Raw genomic sequence first — 22,792 nt, 5'->3', positions numbered from 1 at the left:
AGGAGACAAACTAAAGGATATGTCTTAAGTGTTAGGAGCCAAATTAATTCCTGTTAGAGTTGACGCTGCCTATCTGAGTATCTTGGGAAAGTAAGAAAAACATGAAGAAGGTTAAATCATCTTTTTCTACGCTCAAAAGGAACTTCTCTTGTATGTGATACATTTCTATGCCTTGTATGTGATACATTTCTATGCTTTTTCTCATCTTGTTATATCTTCAATATTTTTCTCCCCCATATAAATTGTCATTTCACTTGAAGGTGTCTCTGTCATCTCTCTCTAATTTTCATTATATGGTCTAAACTATATTGCTATGCCTTCTGGAAGTGTCTACATTGCCTTCCTTCACATCCATTCTTCTCACAATACAAGCTTTCCAATTCTATCTTCTCTGTCCTTGATTTCTAAGTTAACCTCATTTATTTAATCTTTTATTGGTCATTTTCTCGTCATTAATATCTTGCAATTGGGCTAGGATAAATATCTGTTTAATCTGATGGAAATATCTGGATCTAAATAATTTGAAAATGGTCTATTTTATTTTAGCATGTAAATTTTAATAGAATTTAACCACATAAATAAACGTCCATGTCTTGCAATGTATAAAAAATAATAAAAACTTTAATTCTGGGGATTATAGCTTTACAGTTCTGATCGGTGCTGAGATCTGTAACATATGGCTACAATTCCAAGCAGATCTTGTCTGTATCCAATAACCTGCCCCACCACAAAGATATTTATCAGTGATCATTTTCACATGAATTTTTATTTATTTAGTACTTTCCAATGAGGAAAATTCAAAGGCCACATGAATTGACTTTTCAAGTTTGTTCACCTGTTGTCAACCCCGGGCGCATGCTAGAAACCTCTAAGGAGTATCTAAAAATTAGTGGTATCTGGGTTCCACCCCAGACCAATTCATTCAGAATCTCTGGAGTGGGTCCCAGGCATCAGTATCTTATAAAGGCTCCCCAGGGAAGACTAACACACAGTCAGAGTTAAGAACTGCTGAGTCTATGGTCAAGAATATGAAGATAAGTAAAAAATGTTTAGAAAGTTCATGCTCAGTACCACATTTAAGTTTGTAACTTTTTGTCCTCAGAGGCGGGTGAGGGTCCTCTCTTTGGCCCAGTCTTGAAGTTCTGCTTGTCCAAATGTGAGGTAAAATACCAGGCCAAACATATTGACTGCAGCAGACAGGAAAAAGACATTCCTCCAACCAGACTCAAAATCCTAGATGTAAAAAACAGAGAAAAATGATCAATCTCACAAATTCCTTCTACACCAGTTCTAGTAGCCCTCCAAATTGTGTATTGCAATGTTGATCACAAGGAATATAAGGAACAATGTGCAGTAGCTTAAGGAAGTTGATGAAACTATTGGAAACAAAATGGCCAAAATGCACATGGGGTTCTCAGTTGAGATGGTTATTTCTTTAAACAAAAATAAAATACACTAATGTTTTTCTGAAAATTTGGATTTCAACATATAATATTACTCATTTAAAATTATGCCTAAAATGGCATTGTGGCATCGTGTTTGTGTCTTCTCTGTTTCTTTGTTGTTGTTGTTGTTGCTGTTTGTTTTGGTTTTTTTTGATTTTGTATTGGCTGTTGACATCTATCACTACAACCCATCTCAATCCAATACGAGTTCTGTTTGGTCTTCCGTGTGACCCTCCTCAGAAAGCCCTACTAAGTCATTTCCAGCATTATAGTCACAGTGGATTCCTAGCAGTTTAGTCAAATATTAACCTGGGAACTTGATCACATAGAAATGTAGTAAAAAACAAAACTTCTCTTTGTAAGTTGGTTCTTGTCAGTCCTTCCATCCCTGCCTGGACCTGTCTTTTCATCTTCCTCACCAGCCTACATTTCCAAACACAGAGCAAGCCTCTTTGCAATGTCTCACAGCCAATCTCTTTTCAGCCATTAAATTATCTTTAAACTGGCCTAGGGACACTTTGTTTCCCTTTTGTGATTTTTTAAAAATTGGATTAGTCTGAACATATTCTTCATGATCTTCTTCTGCCCCTCTGTCTTCATCTCTTGCTATTCCTTGACATGTGTTATTCATTCTGGTCATAACTAAGAACTGTTTCATGCTCGTGTACCTCTAGGAAGTCATACGTGCTGTCTTCTGCACCAGAACAGCTCATTTTAATCAATCTAAGATCAATTCATCTTGAGAAAATAAGCTTATATTTTTCTTCCCCTGGGAAATTTGACCTACCAGAGTCTGATTTAGAGGTTCATGTAAATAGAGTAATTGTGTTGCCATCCAGATCTTGAGAGCACCATGTGTATCTCCAACACCTAAAACAATACCTGCGACTTGAAGATGTTCAATAAACTGGCCCAACCTGACTGATGAGGAATCCAGTGGCAGTGGAAGAGATGATTCCTGCGATGAGCCCAAATCCCCTTGAGATTCCCATGAGGAAACTTGCATATCTGTGGGAAGATGATTTTATAAATGATTTTATATAGAAAGCCACTTACAGCTTCTGCAGCAACTCAACTTTGACACAATTCATCTCTAATGGCAAAGTCATTTTGCTTAATGCAGTTTTTCATTCACCTAAAGACATTCAGGGCAATGTCTATTTGCCAAACCCGAAATTACCAATCTACTGAGTCAATAACCAGGGAGCAATGCAGTCTTTCTAGGAACCACGTTTCTTTACCCCGGCTGCTCAGTGTAGAAGCCAGTTTGTGCAACGGGCAGGACACAGACTCCAAAGCCAAACTCCCCGGGTCCAAATCCTGGCTCTGCCTTTATGTGACCGTAGTCACACCATTTAACTTCCTTGTGCCTCAGCCTTCTCCCTTATAAAATGGGGATAACAATAGGACCTACCTAATATAACTGTGAGGATTAGATGTGTTGATATATGGCAAGTCTTGGCACAGGAGCTGGCTTATTGTGACTGTATATATATATATATGTGGTAGCTAATATGAACAACACCATGGAAACTTTTCCAAATCACCTGTGTGTGGGCCTTTTCCCAGCATACACAGTTCAATCTCTGTTAGGGAAGCTTGGGAAGCTTTTTATCAAAATGATTACTGGCGAAGATTGGAAATTGTTGTTCTAAAAATGCCACATTTGTTGTTCTAAAAATGGCCACAGACAGACATTTGTAGTTATTTGTCATTCTGCCATTAGTGCATGTCAGTAACATTAAAGAGTTTCACAGCAACCACTGAGGTCTAACACCTCTGGAAGGGTCTGGAGGAGGGGAAAAAACAGGTAGAGCTCTTACCTGGGAGCGATATCTAAGGTGTTGATGATAAACCCTGAGTCACATAGGTTACTGGTCCCAGGAATAAGTATCAGCAAAATAATGGTTATCACGTAACTGGAGGCCACAAAGGGCAGGGCCACAGCACATATTGATGGAAGGAGGAGCCCTGGGCAATGAGGACATGCTGTCAGGGAACCCTCTGAGACCATGTGCAGAAAAGGGATTGGTTAAATGGGCCCACACGCTTATCCTTACCAAGAGATGAAAAGAGCTTTCGCACAGTGATCAATCTGAGAAGATTCCTGGACAAAAGGAAATCTGCCAGCTGACCTCCTAGAATTGTACAGCTTGCAGCAGCAATAAAAGGCAGGGAGGACAGAACTCCACTCTGAAGGAAGGAAGTTTATACAGAGTAGTTATAGAGATACATTAGCACCAAAATTTTTCAGTTACACAAACCAGCCATTAACTTACCCCCATGATACTGTAGGTTGTTTGGGGGAAAATTGCCATCCTTTTTCACACTAAAAGAACACTGTCTCAGATAAGACAGCCAGAAGCTGCATCACTCTGGGCTCCAGATAAAAGCAATATTAATTTCTCGGGTTTTTTTTTTTTTTGAGACGGAGTCTCACTCTGTCGCCCAGGCTGGAGTGCAGTGGCATGATCTTGGCTCAATGCAACCTCCACCTCCCGGGTTCAAGCAATTCTCCTGTCTCAGCCTCCTGAATAGCTGGGATTACAGGTGCCTGCCACCATGTCTGGCTAATTTTTGTATTTTTAGTAGATGATATTTAGTAAACCATATTGGTCAGGCTGGTCTTGAATTCCTGACCTCATGATCTGCCTGCCTCGGCCTCCCAAAGTGCTGGGATTACAGGCATGAGCCACCGCGCCTGGCCCAGCAATATTATTTCTAAAAGAAGCTTTGGAATCAGCTGGTGTGGTAGTATAGCATAGTGGTTAAGAATACGGATGCTGCAGTAGCTCTACCACTTAGTATTGTGCAACCTGGGGCAAGTTATCTCACCTCTAAGTGTCCCGTTTCCACATCTGTGAAAAGGGAATTATAACAATGCTTCTCTCAAGGTCATTGTGAAGGTTAAATTAATGGTTATATGTAAAGCCAGAATGTAATAGGTAACACAGAACTGTTTCTCCTTATTACCATTATCATTTTCATAGAAGTATAGGAAGTAAACTCACATCTCTGATGTTAACATGGAGCAGAGTACTGATGTACGTTGGTAGGTATGTTAGGATGATGGTGCACAGCCAGAAATGGCTGAAAAAACCCAGGAAAATGGCCCAAAGTGGTAGGCATGTGACCATCGCCTTTACGGGTACAGCTCGTCCAGGAGTACTGGGCTAAAAAGAAATACCTAATCAGCTTGAGTATTAGAGCAGCCAAGATGGTGCCTCTCAGAGGAGATCCACACCTTGCCCTAGAGGCCTCTGCATGGGCCACAGTTACAAGGTGTGCACTGTACCTGTTGAGCCAGTGAGGACACGATGTGCTCCTTTTCCCTAACACTTATGCACGGGTGATGCATGGGGTCATCATAAATCACTGTGAACCATAGGAGACAGCAGACACAGCCAGTGCTACCTGGGAAGAAGGGATAAAATTAGTTTTTAGGTAGATTTCTTTACTGGGGGAAGGGAGTTTCCTCTGAAGTGGCATGCCTCTCCCTTCTACACACTAATCAATTAATGCTTATTCTACCATAAAGACCTAAATGTTCCCATTCTTTCTTTCAATCCTTCTACAAACCTGTTAAAGCTTTTTAGATATTACGTCTCAAATAGAAAGCCACCATTTGTCAATGTCAGAGCCCTCTGGAGATAACATGAGCATGCCGTTGCATAGCTGATTAATTACTGTAAAGCCTCCAATGATTACAGTGTTATGTATTTTAGGCAGCAAATTCTTAATGCACACATAAGTTGTCTTGTTGTGGAAGACCTGAATAGTCAGGATTGCAGTCATACATACACGAAACAACCTTCCATGAAATCATGCGGCAGGGAAAAATTTCCAATGCACATACAAGAGACAGTATTATTTGTATTCAAGCCATACATCCATTATGGATTCCCAAAAGAAATATTTCTGTACAATACCTGGTTAACATGTACAAACCAAAATAATTAGCATCATTAATGAGAAAGCCATTCAGGCCAGGACTATATTTAATGACACCATTTGGCTATAAAAACAAAATCAAGTGTAGAAAATTGTCTTATTATTGGAATTTGTTATTTGAAGAACATTCTATGTTAAAAGATTCTGAGGACTAGTTTTCTTTAAATTCCCTCTAATTACTGGATTCACTGATTCTTTTATTTTAAAGCTAAAAATCAGGCACCATGATGACACCCAAGTGATGAAAAAATAGAATGGATTCCTTGCCTCAAGCATTTCACAGTCTAGTGGAAAGAAAACGAGAAATAAATAATTACACACCAACATAACCTAGAGAGGAAATATCATAAAGGAGAGAATGCCAGAATCTGATAGAGTAAGCCCTGGAAGGGCCCATGGGGAAGGGGACATTTGAATTGAGCTTTGCAAGATTAACTTGGTAGAGAACAGGTGAAAGGCATCTTGGGCAGAAGTAATAATTATAATGAAATATGAAGACACATTGAAAATGTACTTCACTGTCTTTGACATCTTAACTGCATATAGCAGGCACTTCAGATGTGGTAGTAGAGATTCTGCAGAAGATGCTTGATATGGAAGGACAAGACTGCATCACAAGTCGGTGCCATGTGAATAGTCAACTCCTCTACCTTGTGTGTGTTGCTTCCCAGAACCACCAGGAAGGTGTTAATCAAGTTGTGTGACTAGATTAAAAATGATACCAACCGTTGACATTTTTTATCATCTTCCATTTGATAAAGGATATTTTCTTTCATATAGGAAGAATGTGGGTGATGTAGGTGCCAAAATGGATGCTCGGGAAATGGAGGCGTTAGGATTTAAGAGAAAGTGACTCACCAAAGATGTAGAAGATAAAAGGCCAGCTCAAGGCCTGTGAGATTAGTCCCCCCACACAGAGGATGATGAAAGATCCAAATGCTGACCCTAAAGGAAAGAGGGAGAAAAACACTTATGAAAATATCAAAGGCTGAGACTTCATGGCCTCCCTAAACATTGTCCCAACAGTGAGGTGGCAGACTTAGAATTATTGGGCAATGAGAGTATTTATTTCTGCTCACAGATTTTCCCAATAAAGTAAAATGATATAATTAAAATTAATAAATAATAGTAACACACTCTCTGATTCTTCAGTGGCTCCTCAACACCAATGTGACCAAATCCAAATCCCTTAGTTTGTCACAGTAACTCTCTGCTATCATAGCCCATTAGTATTTTCTTGTGATTACAGTTGCATTCTTGCATGATCTAATATGAGGCTAGGGGCAGGAAATGAAAGACTTAACAAAAATTGGTAAGATACAGCCTCTGCCCTCAAAGAGCTTCTGGTCCAATTGGAGAGAAAAATGTGAATAAAATTGATTGTCACTAGTGAAATGCCATGTAGGCTTTGGAAGTCTACATTAAAAAACAATAAGAAACATAATTCACAGAGACCCATAGTAAGAAATGCATTTTACAGGGTAACATAACACACACACCAATATACATAAACACTTGTATATACAACTACACACATATGCCTCAAACAATGGTTTCATGAATCGATATTTAACTTTACCATGTCCAATGCACTCCAACAATTTCTATTCTATTCTATTCATTTTTTAAAATAATGATTTTAACTCGCTCAATGGATGTTATGACTCACTTAATGGGTCCCAATCTGCAATTTGAAAAAAATGATGTAAAATATAAATATGATAATAAAACTACAATGTATGTGGAAGTATATCTGAGGATAAATTGATAATAATTATAAGATTTAGGAAGTTTTGGCCGGGCACGGTGGCTCACGCCTGTAATCCCAGCACTTTGGGAGGCCGAGGCGGGCGGATCACGAGGTCAGGAGATCGAGACCATCCTGGCCAACACGGTGAAACCCCGTCTCTACTAAAAATACAAAAAATTAGCCGGGCATGGTGGTAGGCGCCTGTAGTCCCAGCTACTCGGGAGGCTGAGGCAGGAGAATGGCGTGAACCAGGGAGGCAGAGCTTGCAGTGAGCAGAGATAGCGCAACTGCAGTCTGGCCTGGGCGAAAGAGTGAGACTCCGTCTCAAAAAAAAAAAAAAAAAAAAAAAGATTTAGGAAGTTTTTACATAAGCTATGCAATAGGATAGATGGAATTTTGGCACAAGGAACAGGGGCAAAGAACTTTCCAGGCATATAAACTAATGGAAGCAGAGCCAGAGGGAAGTGCAGTGCCGATCTATGTGGGGAGGAGCCAATGTCCAGTGCCACTAGAGCCATACTTGTACAGGGGAGTGGAGTGGAACAAGGTTGGGGCCAGAAGGCTGAGAACTTTTGTATCCATGCAATAAAGAGGTCAGTCTTTATAAGCATGAAGGAACACATTGAAAATTCTCAAGCAGGTGAGTAAAAATGCCCCATCTTTATTTTAGCAAGCTAACTTGGTTTTGGTGGGAAGAAGGTTGAAAGAAACCAGTCTAGAAGAGAGAGATCAGCAGATAGTATTTGCAAATAGAGGAGATGGTTACAACTATGATGGAAGGAAGCAAGAACACAGGAGGGTTGCTTGAGGTAAAAGTCTGCAGGATGCAGCTGTGTAGTGGACCTAGGAGTGAGAAACTGGATGGAATCTTAGTTCTGCTCTTCGGGTATATACTCTCAGCATGACAGGCTGGGGAGAACAGCAATGATAAAGCTGTAGAGGCCTTAGTAGGATCACATACCATGGAAAGGTAGTCTAGCATAGTGATTGAGAGTGTCTGCTCTGGGGCTAAAATCTGCATGGGCTTAAATCTCAGACCTACCACCTGCTGGCTATTTGTATTTGGGCAATTTTCTTAATCTCCACCTTCCTTAACTCCCTTCTCTGTAAAATAAGAATTTAAAATGGTGCTTACATGAGAGGGTTGTTGTGAGAATTAATGAGCTCATAATAGAATAGTAAAGAGCTTAGAATAATACAGAAACTTCAAACTCTTCCAGCCTGATTTCTCTCCTTACCACCTGGAGCTGTGGTAGCCTTAATTCTCACTTCAAAATCATTGCTAAGATGGTGTATATATAGTTTACTTGATCTTTTTCCATTTATGCAATTCTTAAAGGTTTAAACTTTTTCCTACAAGGCTTTTCTGCCTACTAAGGCTTTGCTGAGCTGAAACCTAGCTCACAATGGTTTTTTCTATTTCTAAGCCTCAATGTCTTTACTGCACAGATGCATCTTTCTTATTTGTGATGCAAGTGTCTTATATTGTTGAATTTTTCAGTAGTACTTTTTCTCCCTCTTCCCCAAACCATTTGATTCATAAAAGATAAGACACAGTGGGATGGAACAGATTACAAAGCTATGACCCATGTGTGCACACTTACCTGATCCTGCAATGGTGGTGAGCTTGCTTCGTTCAAGTGGAGGAGCCCACTTTGCCCAAATAGTAAACTGACCTGTCCATGCCATTCCCTGAAATGAAAATCATTAAGACCTTTGATATTTTGTAGAATTCAGGAATCTGGATCCCACCCAGAATGAGAAAGTATCTGGATACCTGGGCCATGCCCTGGACTGTCCGAACCACAATGACCAAAATCACTCCGAAGTCAGCAGCCAATGGTGTAAAGAGGGTGAGAAGGGAAGAGATCAGCAAACCAGCACCAAGCATTTTTTTTGCTCCAAATATCCCTGCTAAATATCCACTTGGGATCAGAGTCAGTATTATCCCATAGTTGATGGAGCTAAAGATGATACCCTGAGTTTCTGGGCTCCATTGATACACAGAGGCCTGGGGGAAAAATAGGAAAACTCTTTGTCAAGAAGTCCTGTTATGAAAATCTACTTTACAGTCAGAGTTGCTTGAGGTTGGTGAGACCCTAGTATAAAATATTGATTTTTGTTTCTCTCTATATTCTTCCTACCTTCCCAAACAACCAATTATACTCCTAATTTGCTTGTCTTAGAAGGAGAGAAAAACAGAAGAAATGAAGAAAAGAGGTAAAGAAAATGATTATATAGATGAATAATAGGAAGAAGTAAATGGAAGAAAACATTGAGAGATATTTCATCTGTGAAAGCGCTTCCTCTGTTTTGCTTCTAGTAAAAGTTGAGTAACATGTTGACTCTTATATCAAAGAATTTTTAAAAAACACACACAAGCCGGGCGCAGTGGCTCACGCTTGTAATCCCAGCACTTTGGGAGGCCGAGGCGGGCGGATCACGAGGTCAGGGGATCGAGACCACGGTAAAACTCCGTCTCTACTAAAAATACAAAAAAAAAATTAGCCGGGCATGGTGGCGGACGCCTGTAGTCCCAGCTACTCAGAGAGGCTGAGGCAGGAGAATGGCGTGAACCCGGGAGGTGGAGCTTGCAGTGAGTGGAGATCGCGCCACTGTACTCCAGCCTGGGTGACAGAGCAAGACTCTGCCTCAAAAAAAAAAAAAAAAAAAAAAACACACACACAAAACATTACTGAACTCTTAACCAAAATCAGTGCCTAATTAAAAAGAAAAGTGAAGTTTGGGAATTATGGTCTGCCCTGGCTGAATTGAGTTCCTAAAACACATATTACAAATGAATAAGATCACATTCTTCTGATATAACTCAATAAATAATTTGAATTATTTTTAAATAACTACCTAAAATGCCTAAATAATTATATAAATTACATTACCTGAATATTTACCTAAAAATAAACAGATTTTAAAATAAATAAATAAAATAATAAAATAAATAAATAAATAAAATAGATTTTAAAATAAAATAAACAATAAATGCAATAAGGCCTCTAAATATCTGGCATCATGCTATAAAGCAGAGAGCCAAAGAATATAAAATATGAAATATTTTACCCACTCAAAAAAACTATAAATAATACAAGGTATATGATTCATGTGAGAATCAAGATTTGAAGATGAACATAAATAAAACAGCGACTTTGAGAGGAGAAAAGAATAATTCGGGAAGGTCCCAGAAAGGAAGCAATATTTGAGCTATCCCTTGAAAAATGACTATGATTTGTAGAAAGTCAAAAAGGAAAATTTTATCTCATCGGAAAAAATAGCAAAAGTGAACTTGTAGCATTTGGAAGAAACTAACAGGGACTCTGGCTTGCTCAAGGCAAAAACTTTCCATGGGTCATTGATAGCAGATGTGAGTGTGCTGAGAAGTAGGCCCAAATTCTGGAGGAACACAGCTTGTCCAGTGAACACTGCATGTTTGGCAACTCGAAGGTATCCAAGATTCCTGAGTAGTGAATCTACTCAGTGTGGATATGTAGACGGGATAATGGAGGAAAGACTGGAGACAATAAATTTATGTACTCATTGTAAATAAGCTGGGTCCAATGTAATAAAATCATTAATCATGAATTATAGGGATGACATGGGAAATGTACAGTACAAGATAATTTAAAGGATAATTTTTTTAATTAGGTAAATTCATGGTTTTCATATAAATGTAAAATAAACATACAACAAAGATTTTATTTAACTCATTGATTAATGGAGTAAGTAAGATGTTATAACTGGTTCAAAGGAAAACTGAAAGAATCACACATAACACAAGCAGGAAGCAATGCTGAAGTAGACTTTAAATATACAGCAGAGCCTGGTGCTGTGGCTCACACCTGTAATCCCAACACTTTGGGAGGCTGAGGCGGGTGGATCACCTGAGGCCAGGAGTTCAAGACCAGCCTAGTGAAACCCTGTCTCTACTAAAAATACAAAAATTAGCCAGCCGTGGTGGCACGCCCCCTTAGTCCCAGCTACTCGGGAGGCTGAGACAGGAAAATCTCTTGAACCCAGGAGGCGGAGGCTGCAGTGAGCTGAGATCATGCCACTGCACTCCAGCCTGAATGACAGAGACTCTATCTCAGAAAACAAACAAACAAACAAACAAACAGCAAAATTGGCTGATTCAACTGGAAGGTGAGTGGAGAAAAGTTTTAACTGATTTTTCTCTTGGCAAAATTTATTTGCAAAGCTATGGACAAGAATCGTTTGCATTTCTATTTGTTATATAGAATTTACAGGGTTATAAAATTGCTCAGAAACAATAAAAAAGGCAGAGAACTGTATAGGATTGAGTAACCTATAAGAATGTGCCCAGGTAATACCTAGTTTTTCACTGAAGACATCACATAAACTGTTCCATTTTTAAATTTTTCACATTTAACTCTACAGTTCCCCCACCTTATAATCATAATAACCTCAATGAAATCTTATTTTTATTATAGAAGTAAGCAATGTCTCAAAGAAAAATAGTTCCAGTCAGTTTTAATTTGTCATTGGAAATGTATACTTCTATACTCCACAGAATCAAGATCTACGCCTTCCTTTCAAAGTTTTTTCCTCTCAACAAAGAGCCCTATTTTCCATCATACTTACCTTTGTATCAAATTCCTTGATGGATATGCTGGAGTTATTGAAGGCGTCTGCAACAGGCCCCTCAGTGGAGGCATTAGATAGACCATGCTGCTGAGTGGTGTTCACCATGGCGATGATCGCAATGCTCAGACTCACACGCTGGGTTATCATGGTGAAGTTTGAGAAGTGCATGATAAGAGCCAGCCCATAGCGTAATGAACAGAAATCTGGACCTAGACAACAACACAGATGTATGCAATGAGCATCCTGACTGAGACCCCTTTCTTTTCCTTTCTCTCACAGCTCGATCTGATAGAACTTTGGATGACATCATGAAGTCTCATTGTCTTTTTTTTCCACCAAAATAGCCAGCACTACAAACCCACTTTGTCAAATTATTTGGTTGGCTTCGAGACAGTGAATATGGGATCTTATAACCAAGTAAAGCAAATATGGCCATCTTTCAAGGGGGTAGGAAACACATGATAAATAGAGAAAACCCACATGTAAGGCATTTATGTCATATTGCTCCAAAATGAAGTGAATGGGGATGACAGTGGCAGAGCCAGTCACATAACCTTCTCAGCATCAGTAAAATTCTCTGGGCTGTAAGTCAATAGTCCCATCTGTTATGCACATTTGTTTATCACAAAGCTTGAGTTTATACATAATGAGCTGCCTTTGAATTAAGGTATTGCACATCCAAGGATTCTCTTTTAATACATTTGAGAGATCGTACTTTAAATGAGCACTTTGACTAATTCCCTAGTGTAATGTCTACTTGGAAATGTTTTTGCTATGTGTCACTAGGTCCTGCCTTCACATATGTTCAACTTAAAAATAAAAAAAATTACGTGGGGCGCAGTGGCTCACGCCTGTAGTCCCAGCATTTTGGGAGGCTAAGGCAGGTGGATCACTTGAGGTCAGGAGTTTGAGACCAGCCTGGTCAACATGGTGAAACCCCATCTCTACTAAAAATACAAAAATTACCCAGGCATGGTGTTGCATGCCTGTAATCCCAGCTACTCAGGAGGCTGAGTCAGGAGAATCACTTGAACCCAGGAGGCAGAGGTTGCAATGAGCCAAGATCATGTCACTGCACTCCAGCCTGGGTGACAGAATGAGACTCAGTCTCAAAAAAAAAAAAAAAATTAATATGTAGAACTATTTTTACAAAGCTTGTAGGTGATGTGGTGCTGGAAGATATTCAATATATTGAAAGGACAAATTTTTTCTTTAAAAGCATCCCCATAAAGTGGAACAACCACAGACCAATATTGAAAGGGTTCCCATGTGCATGATAGATTGGATTTTTCCTGCTTATTTGAAGAAAAGCACTAAAACAAAAGAAAGAGAAAACCTGTGAAGACAGATAAAAATATAATGGAAGAAATAATTTTTAATGGCCAAAAAAGCTCACAGATAAGAGTGGTGGTCTGGGAAATAATTATTTTCATTTTACTGGGGGTTTCCAAGCTCAGGAGAAAGAGCCAGCCGCTTGGTGAGAATATTATAGTAGGGATTCATATATAGGTTGGTTTAAAATGACTTTCCCGGGCCAGACATGGTGGCTCATGCCTGTAATCCCAACACTTTGGGAGGCCAAGGCCAGTGGATCACGAGGTCAGGAGATCAAGACCATCCTGGCTAACATGGTGAAACCCCATCTCTACTAAAAATACAAAAACTCAGCTGGGCATGGTGGTGCGTGCCTGTGGTCCAAGCTACTCGGGAGGCTGAGGCAGGAGAATTGCTTGAACCCGGGAGGCAGAGGTTGCAGTGAGCCGAGATCGCGCCACTGCGCTCCAGCCTGGGAGACAGAGCAAGACTCAGTCAAAAAAAAAAAAAAGACTTTCCCAAAACTTATTCCACTCCCTAGATCCCAGGATTTATTGCTTATTTGGCTTAATTTCTCACAGATGACTTCGTGGGGCTAAGGAAAAAGCAACAGGATCAGGGGCTGGAGCTGGCTCCAATGTTACACTGGGAGTATCTTTACAAAGGGGCAGTGTGATGCAGAGATGTGTAAATGTGTCGGAATAAGCTTCAGCTTATTAACATAGCCTGCAAACAAGAGCAGTGGCTTTACCTTTCCTGGTGGCAGGCTTCCCGTCCATTTAGCTTCTGTGGGAAATGGTACCACGCTTTGTGGTGGAGTTTCCCTGTGCCCTGAATCTCTTTTACTACGACAGTCTTTTATCTATGGAGAGAACATAATCCAAAACATAATACACAAATAATTTCCCCTTGTTAATGTTGCCTCCTCTTAGCATCAGTAAAAGTTTTGACCCAACACAGCTCTATAACTTACATTTTATAGGGCACTACTGGTATGCTTTTGGTTACAGGATTGTTAAAAGGAAATCTGGCTATAAGTTCCAGCTGTGTGACCTAGAGCTAGTCATTTAAATTCTCTAATCATTTCCTCATCTGTTCAATAAAGATAAAGCTCCTTTCTGAGTACAGCTGGAAGAATTAAATGAAAAATTGCATGTACTTTATCAAACCACAGAGAAGCATGCAAAGGTGAAGAGTAGTATTGCTTGTAGCAGACCATAAGACAGGACAATTAAACTAAGCTCAAGAGCTAAGGAGGAAGGTTCCAGAGTGGTCTTTCCTTTCATTCTGATGGTGTTTCTCTCCCCTCTGTACCAGCAGAACAATGTTCCATATGCCTTCGAACATGAAGGATGACATTACATAACACTAATATGTATTACATTTAAAGGTTAATGTTATTCCCAAGTCCCACACAATGTGGACACTTGATTGGACTGATAAAGTCTTCATGTCACCTAGAAAATTATAATGAACAGGAACTTCTTACTACAATTGTGAATAAATCCAGCTATTGTGACAGGCAAAGAGAATTCATGGCTCTAAATATGGACATGTTTAATTTAATATTTGTACACTAATCAAATTATCTTTGGGGATGCATACATTTGTTTCTTTTAGGAAAAATCCATATCCTAAGAATATCATCAATTTTCCATTCATTCCTAAATTGAAGCTTCTATGACTTTATTTTTTAAATTGTTTAAAACCCTTCAAGACATTTGAAATTTCTATGACTTTAAAAACACATGTATCGGCCAGGTGCAGTGGCTCACACCTGTAATCCCAGCACTTTGGGAGACTGAGGTGGGCGGATCACTTGAGGTCAGGTGTTTGAGACCATCCTGGCCAACATGGTGAAACCCCGTCTCTACTAAAAATACAAAAATTAGCCGGGTGTGATGGCACACACCTGTAGACCCTGCTACTAAGGAGGCTGAGGCAAGATAATTGCTTGAACCCAAGAGGCAAAGGTTGCAGTGAGCCAAGATCGTGCCACTGCACTACAGCCTGGGGGACAGAGCAGGAATCCGTCTCAAAACAAGTAAACAAAAAAACACATGTATCAAACTTATATTTAATCATTCAAGGCTTTGCACTGGTTTTGCACACAAAATTTAAAAGACTTGTCCATACTTTAAAGATATTCATAATCTGTGACCTTAGGACAAAGGATTATAAAGAAAGGCATAGATGAAAAATTGTGTCCAAAAATATCCTTTGTTTTTGGATACAGTTTGGATCCTTTGTTTTTGGATATCATGACTGCATAATGTTAGAGATAAATTAACCTAATAATGAGAGTCTGGCAAGTCAATTAGATAGATTATTGTGATGGAAGCTATTTTAAAATGTTTTCAACAATATTGAATTACATTAGAAAAATGCTAGTACTCTAGTGTACAAAGCAGGATACGCTGTGCACATCCATATACTGATTATTCCATATCTGGAATAGAAACTGATTCACACAAGTGCCAGTGATGACTATTTCTGGCTTACAAAACAGGATGGTCACTTCATTCTTTGTGATTTTCTATATTTACCAAGTGATTTTGTAAATAATTAGTAGATACTCATTTTATATTTAGAAGTAGCTAAATGTATTTAAAAGAGCAATAATTGGACTTCATCAGCATGGCAAGTATAGTTTTCTGCTTTCCAAATATCTCTAGAATTCTGGGAATAATATCTCTCGAACTAAATTTTGAATTTTGGGTGTTTGGGGGTTTTATTGTTGTTGTTGTTGTTGTTTTGTACAACGGACCCAAATGGAGGCCCAATTGCTAGTAAGATCAGGTCAGCACCAGGACAGATACTGGTTGTTGCGCTGCCTTAGAAGGCCTCCAAGTCTTGCTAACATCTGGATATCAGGTGTTCAGCTCATTGCTCTACACTCAGATCCTAGCTGAAGTCATCTGTGGTCAAACCCAGGGTTTGGCCGTTTTCTATTTGATTTCACTTTTTATGCAAGATCCCATGGCTTGGCTGAAGGCAACTCTTTAACTGTATATGCAGCTGCAATTATTTACACTCCACTTAAAGCTTTCCCACCAACTTCTCCAATCTTATAAACACTGAAAGCTGAAAGAGACTCAGAGATCCTCTGGCCCAACTGTTCATTTTATTGATAAGAAAATTTGTGTACAGAAAATTTGAAAAGTTGCCTGAAACCACATGATGCACAGAGCCAGCACCAGATCCCCTAATGCCTAGACTGCTGCTTGTTCTACCTATTAATACAACTTCCCTTTTATTTTCATAATATTTTAAGCACAAGCTTTAAACTCAATGGGGTAGCTCCATTTTGAGGTATTATAAAGGAGAATTTGTACATTTTAAATCGTTTTAATCATTTATTCTAGAAGGAAATTTGATAATGCAAAATACTTTTGAGTTGAGTTTTGAATATTAAACATGAGCACAACAAAACTACTTCTCCTTGCTCTTTATGCTACTGGAATTGTATCACAAACCCATCACTTTAGTTTTTCTTCCCATTCTCTGTTGCTATCTAATGAGAAAGGATGAAAAGCCCTACTCAAGTTTTATGGTTTCAAATGCTACTTTGATTTTGTATCAATAGGTAATTTCAGTTCTTCATTTCCTATTTTCCTTTGCACGAGACAAATGCAGAAATCAGGCTAACATACCAAACCATCCTAAACTGAGGTCTTTCATAGTAATGGGAAATGTTTTTCCAAAATAAGCACAGAAGCTAATTAAATTATGGAGGCTGAAAACTGGCATGGTTGATATGTACTTGGAGACACTGGAATAATTATTAGCCTATTTGTAAACAACTGAGAGCATGTAACAGTGTCAGAACCCTTCCCTTTAAGGAGCTATACCTCTAAAAAAAAATTGTGAATTCTAGTGCCAAAGTTGTAAGTAGACACAGAAAAATGAATTGAAATTAAGTTAAAGGAAAATGTTATATTAAAAAAAATTACCTGACACAGTATAGGTTGAATTTGAGAAAAAAATCAATAATGTAAATATTATGGTATATGCATAAGCAAAAAAACAGGTTTTTCCCTTTTTTTAAGTCTAGAACTCATGATTTTATTATAATGGTCGTTAGATTGCTCTTAGATTCTCCTAATATCCAGCCTGTCTTGCATCATCTCTGTTAGCCCAGAGTCCTAGTTTACTCAGAGTAAATGTTACACCTAGATCAAAGAGCATGAACCTGCAGTGGGAGGATATTCAAGGACTGAATTCTGCTCTGACATTCCCAAATTGAGTAAACCAGGTAAAGTTTCATAAACTCTTAGGGCTTTCACTGATTCATAGGAAGAATTGGGATAATGTTACTTCACTGGGCAGTTTGGAGTGAAAACAAAGGTATGAGACATGCCTTGTAAATTGCAAAGTGTTATACGTTGTATAATATTCTAGATACTAGCAACAGCAATAATAATAAACAGTCACAATATTGGCAGTCTGGCCCTCTCAGATCCGTAAGTACAGGCCTACAGCAAATGAAATATATTTCTATAAAAGTGCCTTCGATTGGTTGTTAAATTGGTTTTAAATGCTTCTTTTTTAAAGTGGATTCTTCTGGCCTGGAATCCACAAGATGAGTGGGGAGGGGTTCACCAGAAAACATAGGAAGAAGCAATTCCTTCAGTGTTAGAAAAACTGAGGGCCCTCCCATCATCTGCCTATCTTTCTGAGAAATTGGTGCTGACCACAATGTCCCTGGGTGCCTTTTCTTAGATGTACAGTGAGGGCAACAAGCTGGGTGATCTCTACAAACATACAATTTTCTTGCCTTCAGTCTTATTCATAACTTTGGTCATGTTCTCCTTTTCTTTTATTATTATTACTTTTTTGAGACAGAGTCTTACTCTGTCACCTAGGCTGGAGTGCAGTGGTATGATCTCAACTACTGCAACCTCTACCTCCCGGGTTCAAGCAATTCTCCTGCCTCAGCCTCCTGAATAGCTGGCACGTGCACTACGCACGCGCATAGGTGCACGCGCTGCTATGCCCGGCTAATTTTTTTATTTTTAGTGGAGACAGGGTTTCACCGTGTTGGCCAGGCTGGTCTCAAACTCCTGACCTCAAGTGATCTGCCCGCCTCAGCCTCCCAAAGTGCTGGGATTACAGACGTGAGCCACCGTGCCCGGCCATGTTCTCATTTTCCTGAGAGACCATTTCAAATTCATATAGAAGTCTGAAAAGACTCGTTAGCCACAGTCCCACACACAAATCTTCTCAGTTCTGATCAGTATTTCATTCCACAGCCAATCCCAGTCCGACTAATCACAGCATCACAGTTAATACTCACAGCGTCCTTGGAGAAAGGACCATTGTCCACAGTGTCCATTGGTACCAGTGGCTTCTCAAGCCTTGCCCTAGGGTCTTCATTGAATCAGTTATCTTTTTCAGAAAGTCTCTTCATTTTGGAATTAGGCAATATTACCAGATGGAGATCCTTATGTTGCTGTTAATGTCTTTTCTCTGACTTCTCCTAAAACTGTTCCCTCCCCTTAATGGACCTTTGTTAAGTTAGTAATTATCCTGCTACCCAAAAAGAAGAAAAGCACTTACCTTCACCATTAAACCAGTATTTTAAGCCCTAGACTATAAGGCTAACTTGGAAAAGGAGGGAGTTTTCTGTCCCTTCTTCCCTTTCAAATACTTTTGCAGGGTTTTACAGGGATAAATAGTAAGCCACGTGGCAGTCAGACAGCAACAGGTTTGGCCCCACTTTCTCAGAAAGCCTCGGTTTGGTTTTGCCGCTTAATTTTTAACTTCAAGTTCTCACTGTTAGAGTATCTCAAAAGATGTCATCGTGTGTTTCTGCTTTGAACTGTGCATACAACCATTCAGTCAACCGACCTTTTTTTCTGAAAGCAAGGGGGCATGGTGTGGAAGAAAGGGCAGGGCTCCTGAAATCAGAGATGGAGTCAGACCCATATTCACTTCCTAGTGTTTTCCCTGAGCTTGGACAAGTCACTGAACCTCTTTGAATTGGCTTCCGCTTTAGTAAAGCAAGGATTGTGATACTGTACTCATGGGGTTATTGAACAAATGAAATACATATTCTAATTGGTAGTAGCTCCTCAATAAATGAGGTGTTCATTCCTCTTCAGGAGTTAAGTCAGCTAGATTTTCCATACGCATTTGGTGCCCACAGCCTAATGAATGTGAACTGTGACTGCCCTGGCAACTTCCCAGGAAGCTGCCTTGTACCCCTCCTTCCTGTTTCATATCATCCATGTCTTCCCTAATCCAGTTTCTGCTTGGCTCCCGACTCTTGGAATTGTGTCGTATTTGTAATTATTAATTTTGAGACTGTGGTTGCTATTGGATCTTCCTAATGTGACGCAACCCTTATAAAATGAAGTGAGAGCCTTCCCTCTCTGGCTTATCAGCGTCAAACTTCCTTAATTGAGTTCCACCATCCTAGTGAGTCTCACCATACTCCCGAAATAACCTGCTGGAGTAGGCTTATCCTACTCAACTCCTCAGATCTCTGTATTTAATTCTATTTTATTTCTGTTGTAGTAAATTACCACAACTGTGGTGACTTGAAACCACACACAATTATTTATTTATTTACAGTTCTAAAGGTCAGAAGTCCAAAATGGGTTTCACTGAGCCAAAATCAAGGTACTGGCAAGGTTGTGCCCTCTCCAGAGGCTTTAGGGGAAAATCCATTTGTTTTTCTCTTTGGCTTGCAGTGACCACTGCATTTTTTGGCTCTTGGCCCTTCCTCCACCTTAAAGCCAGCAGTGTAACATCTTCAAGTATTTTTCTCTTATTCTGACTCTTCTGCCTCTCTCATAAGGACCCCTGTGATTACACTAGGGCCCATCTGCAAAATTCAGGAAAATCTGCCCATCTCAAAATTCTTAACTTATTAAACATGTAAAGTCCCTTTTGTCATATAAGGTAATATATTTACAGGTTCCAGGGATTAGGACATGGATGTTTTGGAGGACAACATTCAGCCTACCCTTTTGAGGGACAGAGGGGTAGCAGGAAGAGTTGAAACAATTCCTTCCTTTCTTTAATGAAAAATTCTGGTGACTGATTTATTATAGTTATCATGTGCCTGATAAGCCAATGAAAATAGTTATAATGGCTAGGGGCAGTGGCTCATGCCTGTAATCCCAGCACTTTGGGAGGTTGAGGCAGGAGAATCGCATAAGCCCACGAGTTCAAGACCAGCCTGAGCAACATATGGAGATCCTGTCTCCACAAAAAAATGCAAAAATTAGCTTGATGTTGTGGCACGTGCCTATAGTCCCAGCTACTCAGGAGGCTGAGGCAGGATTGCTTGAGCCCTGGAGGTCAAGGCTGCAGTGAGCTGAGATTGCTCCACTGTACTCCAGCCTAGGCAACACAGCAAGACCCCATCTCAGAAGAAAAAAAGAAAGAGGGGAGGGGAGGGAGAGAGAAAGAAAAAGAAAAGAAAGAAAAGAAAGAAAAGAAAGAAAGAAAAGAAAGAAAAGAAAGAAAGAAAGAAAGAAAGAAAGAAAGAAAGAAAGAAAGAAAGAAAAAAAGAAAGAAAGAAGAAATGAGAACTTTCTTGGCTTAACTTACCCAAAAGCTATGATATTTTCTTAATTTGCATCAAGGCAGAGCATGAGCTTGAGAGGTGACAGCGTGCTGGCAGTCCTCACTCGCTCTCGCTGCCCCCTCTGCCTCAGCTCCCACTTTGGCGGCACTTGGGGAGCCCTTCAGCCCACCACTGCACTGTGGGGCCCCTTTCTGGGCTGGCCAAGGCGGGAGCCGGCTCCCTCAGCTTGCGGGGAGGTGTGGAGGGAGAGGCGCAAGCGGGAGCCGGGGCTGCGTGCGGCGCTTGCGGGCCGGCTGGAGTGCCGGGTGGGCGTGGGCTCGGCGGGCCCTGCACTCGGAGCACCCGGCCGGCCCTGTCGGCCCCAGACAATAAGGGACTTAGCACCCGAGCCCGTGGCTGCAGAGGGTGTAGTGGGTCCCCCAGCAGTGCCAGCCCACTGGCGCTGCGCTGGATTTCTCGCCGGGCCTTGGCTGCCTTCCTGCGGGGCAGGGCTCGGGACCTGCAGCCCACCATGCCTGAGCCTCCCACCCCTCCCTGGGCTCCTGTGCCGCCGGAGCCTCCCCGACGAGCGCCGCTCCCTGCTCCACGGAGCCCAGTCCCATCGACCACCCAAGGGCTGAGGAGTGCGAGCGCACGGCAAGGAACTGACAGGCAGCTCCGCCTGCTGCCCCGGTGCAGGATTCACTGGGTGAAGCCAGCTGGGCTCCTGAGTCTGGTGGAGATGTGGGGAACCTTTATGTCTAGCTCACGGATTATAAACACGCCAATCAGCACCCTGTGTCTAGCTCGACTGCACCAATCGACACTCTGTGTCCAGCTGCTCTGGTGGAGATGTGGGGAACTTTTATGTCTAGCTCACGGATTGTAAACACACCAATCGGCACTCTGTATCTAGCTCAAGGTGTGTGAACACACCAATCAGCGCCCTGTCAAAACAGACCACTTGGCTCTACCAATCAGCAGGACGTGGGTGGGGCTAGATAAGAGAATAAAAGCAGGCTGCCCGAGCCAACAGTGGCAACCCGGTTGGGTCCTGTTCCCCACTGTGGGATCTTTTTTTCTTTCAGTCTTTGAGTCCACACTGCTTTTATGAGCTGTAACAATCACCATGAAGATGTGCAGCTCCACTCCTGAAACCAGTAAGAGCACGAGCCCACCCAGAGTGAATGAACAACTCCAGACGTGCTGCCTTAAGAGCTGTTACGCTCACTGCGAAGGTCCGTAGCTTTTCTCCTGAGTCAGCAAGACCACAAACCCACCAGAAAGAAGGAACTCCGAACATCAGAAGGAACAAACTAGACACACCGTCTTTAAACTGTAACACTCACCGCAAGGGCCCGTGGCTTCATTCTTGAAGTCAGTGAGACCGAGAACCCACCAATTCCAGACACAAGCTGATACTAGTTTTGGTAGAAAAAGCTGAGACTGGATCCCCTAAACAAGAGTAAATATTTAATATAATAAGGTAAGAGTGGCTGAAAGTATTAAATGCCCTGAGTAAGATTCAGAGCAGATTCTTCAAACTGCACAATTTGTTTAAAAAACATAATTTTATAGTTGGGTTTTACAAGCTCTCCAGAAGGATCTTGTTAATTTTGAGAATCACTGTATCCACAATTCCTGGCACAATGTCCTATGGCATGTGCTGTGATCCAAATGTCTGGATCCTCTTAAAATTTATGTTGAAATGCTAACCCACACAGTGATAATATTAGAAGGAGGGGCCTTTGGGCAGTATAAGTTATGCCATGAGAGCAGAAACCTCATGACTAGGATTAGTGTCCTTATAAAAGAAACCCAAGGGAGTTTATTCAACCCTTCTGCCATGTTAGGATTCAGCAAAAAGATGGCTACCTGTAAACCAGTAAGCAAATCCTCACCGGACACTAAATTTGCTGGAGCCTTAATCCTAGACTTCCCACCTCCAGAACTGTAAGAAATAAATTTTTTGTTGTTTATAAGTCACCCAGTTTATGATATTTTGTTATAGCAGTCTGAATAGACTAAGACAGTATACACTTAATAAACATTAGTTTACTGAATGAATTCTTGCATTGCTTCACCACCAACAATCAAGATCTCCGTAGCTGCTTTAACCCCCTCACTCCCAATCATGATTTTCATATAACAAAGTTAACTCAGTTAAATCAACTCAATAAGGTACACATTTAATGAAATTAA

The 22,792-nt window shown here is 40.6% G+C and overlaps 1 protein-coding gene across 3 annotated transcripts; it reads right to left on the bottom strand.

Moving 5' to 3' along the window:
- Positions 1 to 535: 535 nt before the first annotated feature.
- On the bottom strand, positions 536 to 18,785 carry SLC17A2 (solute carrier family 17 member 2). Of its 3 annotated transcripts, XM_055263893.2 has the most exons (12): positions 18,371 to 18,785; positions 13,826 to 13,936; positions 11,758 to 11,969; positions 8,924 to 9,157; positions 8,751 to 8,838; positions 6,255 to 6,341; positions 4,741 to 4,859; positions 4,457 to 4,618; positions 3,506 to 3,638; positions 3,269 to 3,416; positions 2,363 to 2,453; positions 536 to 1,233 (listed from the first exon to the last, which is right to left on the bottom strand). In XM_055263893.2, exons 2-12 carry the CDS (start codon positions 13,851 to 13,853, stop codon positions 1,099 to 1,101), a joined length of 1,437 nt encoding a protein of 478 aa, XP_055119868.2. In that variant the 5' UTR covers positions 13,854 to 13,936; positions 18,371 to 18,785; the 3' UTR covers positions 536 to 1,098. The 3 variants fall into 3 exon arrangements, with proteins under 3 accessions (XP_055119868.2, XP_055119869.2, XP_055119870.2); XM_055263894.2 differs by lacking the exon at positions 3,269 to 3,416; XM_055263895.2 differs by lacking the exons at positions 3,269 to 3,416; positions 18,371 to 18,785 and having other exon boundaries at positions 2,328 to 2,453.
- Positions 18,786 to 22,792: the final 4,007 nt, after the last annotated feature.

This window comes from Symphalangus syndactylus, chromosome 23, assembly GCF_028878055.3.
Source record: "Symphalangus syndactylus isolate Jambi chromosome 23, NHGRI_mSymSyn1-v2.1_pri, whole genome shotgun sequence".
NCBI lineage: Eukaryota > Metazoa > Chordata > Mammalia > Primates > Hylobatidae > Symphalangus > Symphalangus syndactylus.
The sequence above is the reverse complement of the archived record's forward strand: the minus strand, read 5'-3'. Positions and strand labels throughout refer to the sequence as shown.

Bases quoted from the DNA above. Each gene is read 5' to 3' on its own strand.
- SLC17A2 (XM_055263893.2), bottom strand. From the start codon at position 13,853: ATGGACGGGAAGCCTGCCACCAGGAAAG. The intron at 8,839-8,923 runs GTATCCAGATAC...TTTTCATTTCAG, and splicing joins CAGTCCAGGGCATGGCCCAG to GGAATGGCATGGACAGGTCA. The intron at 6,342-8,750 runs GTAAGTGTGCAC...TCTTTCCTTTAG, and splicing joins CACCACCATTGCAGGATCAG to GGTCAGCATTTGGATCTTTC.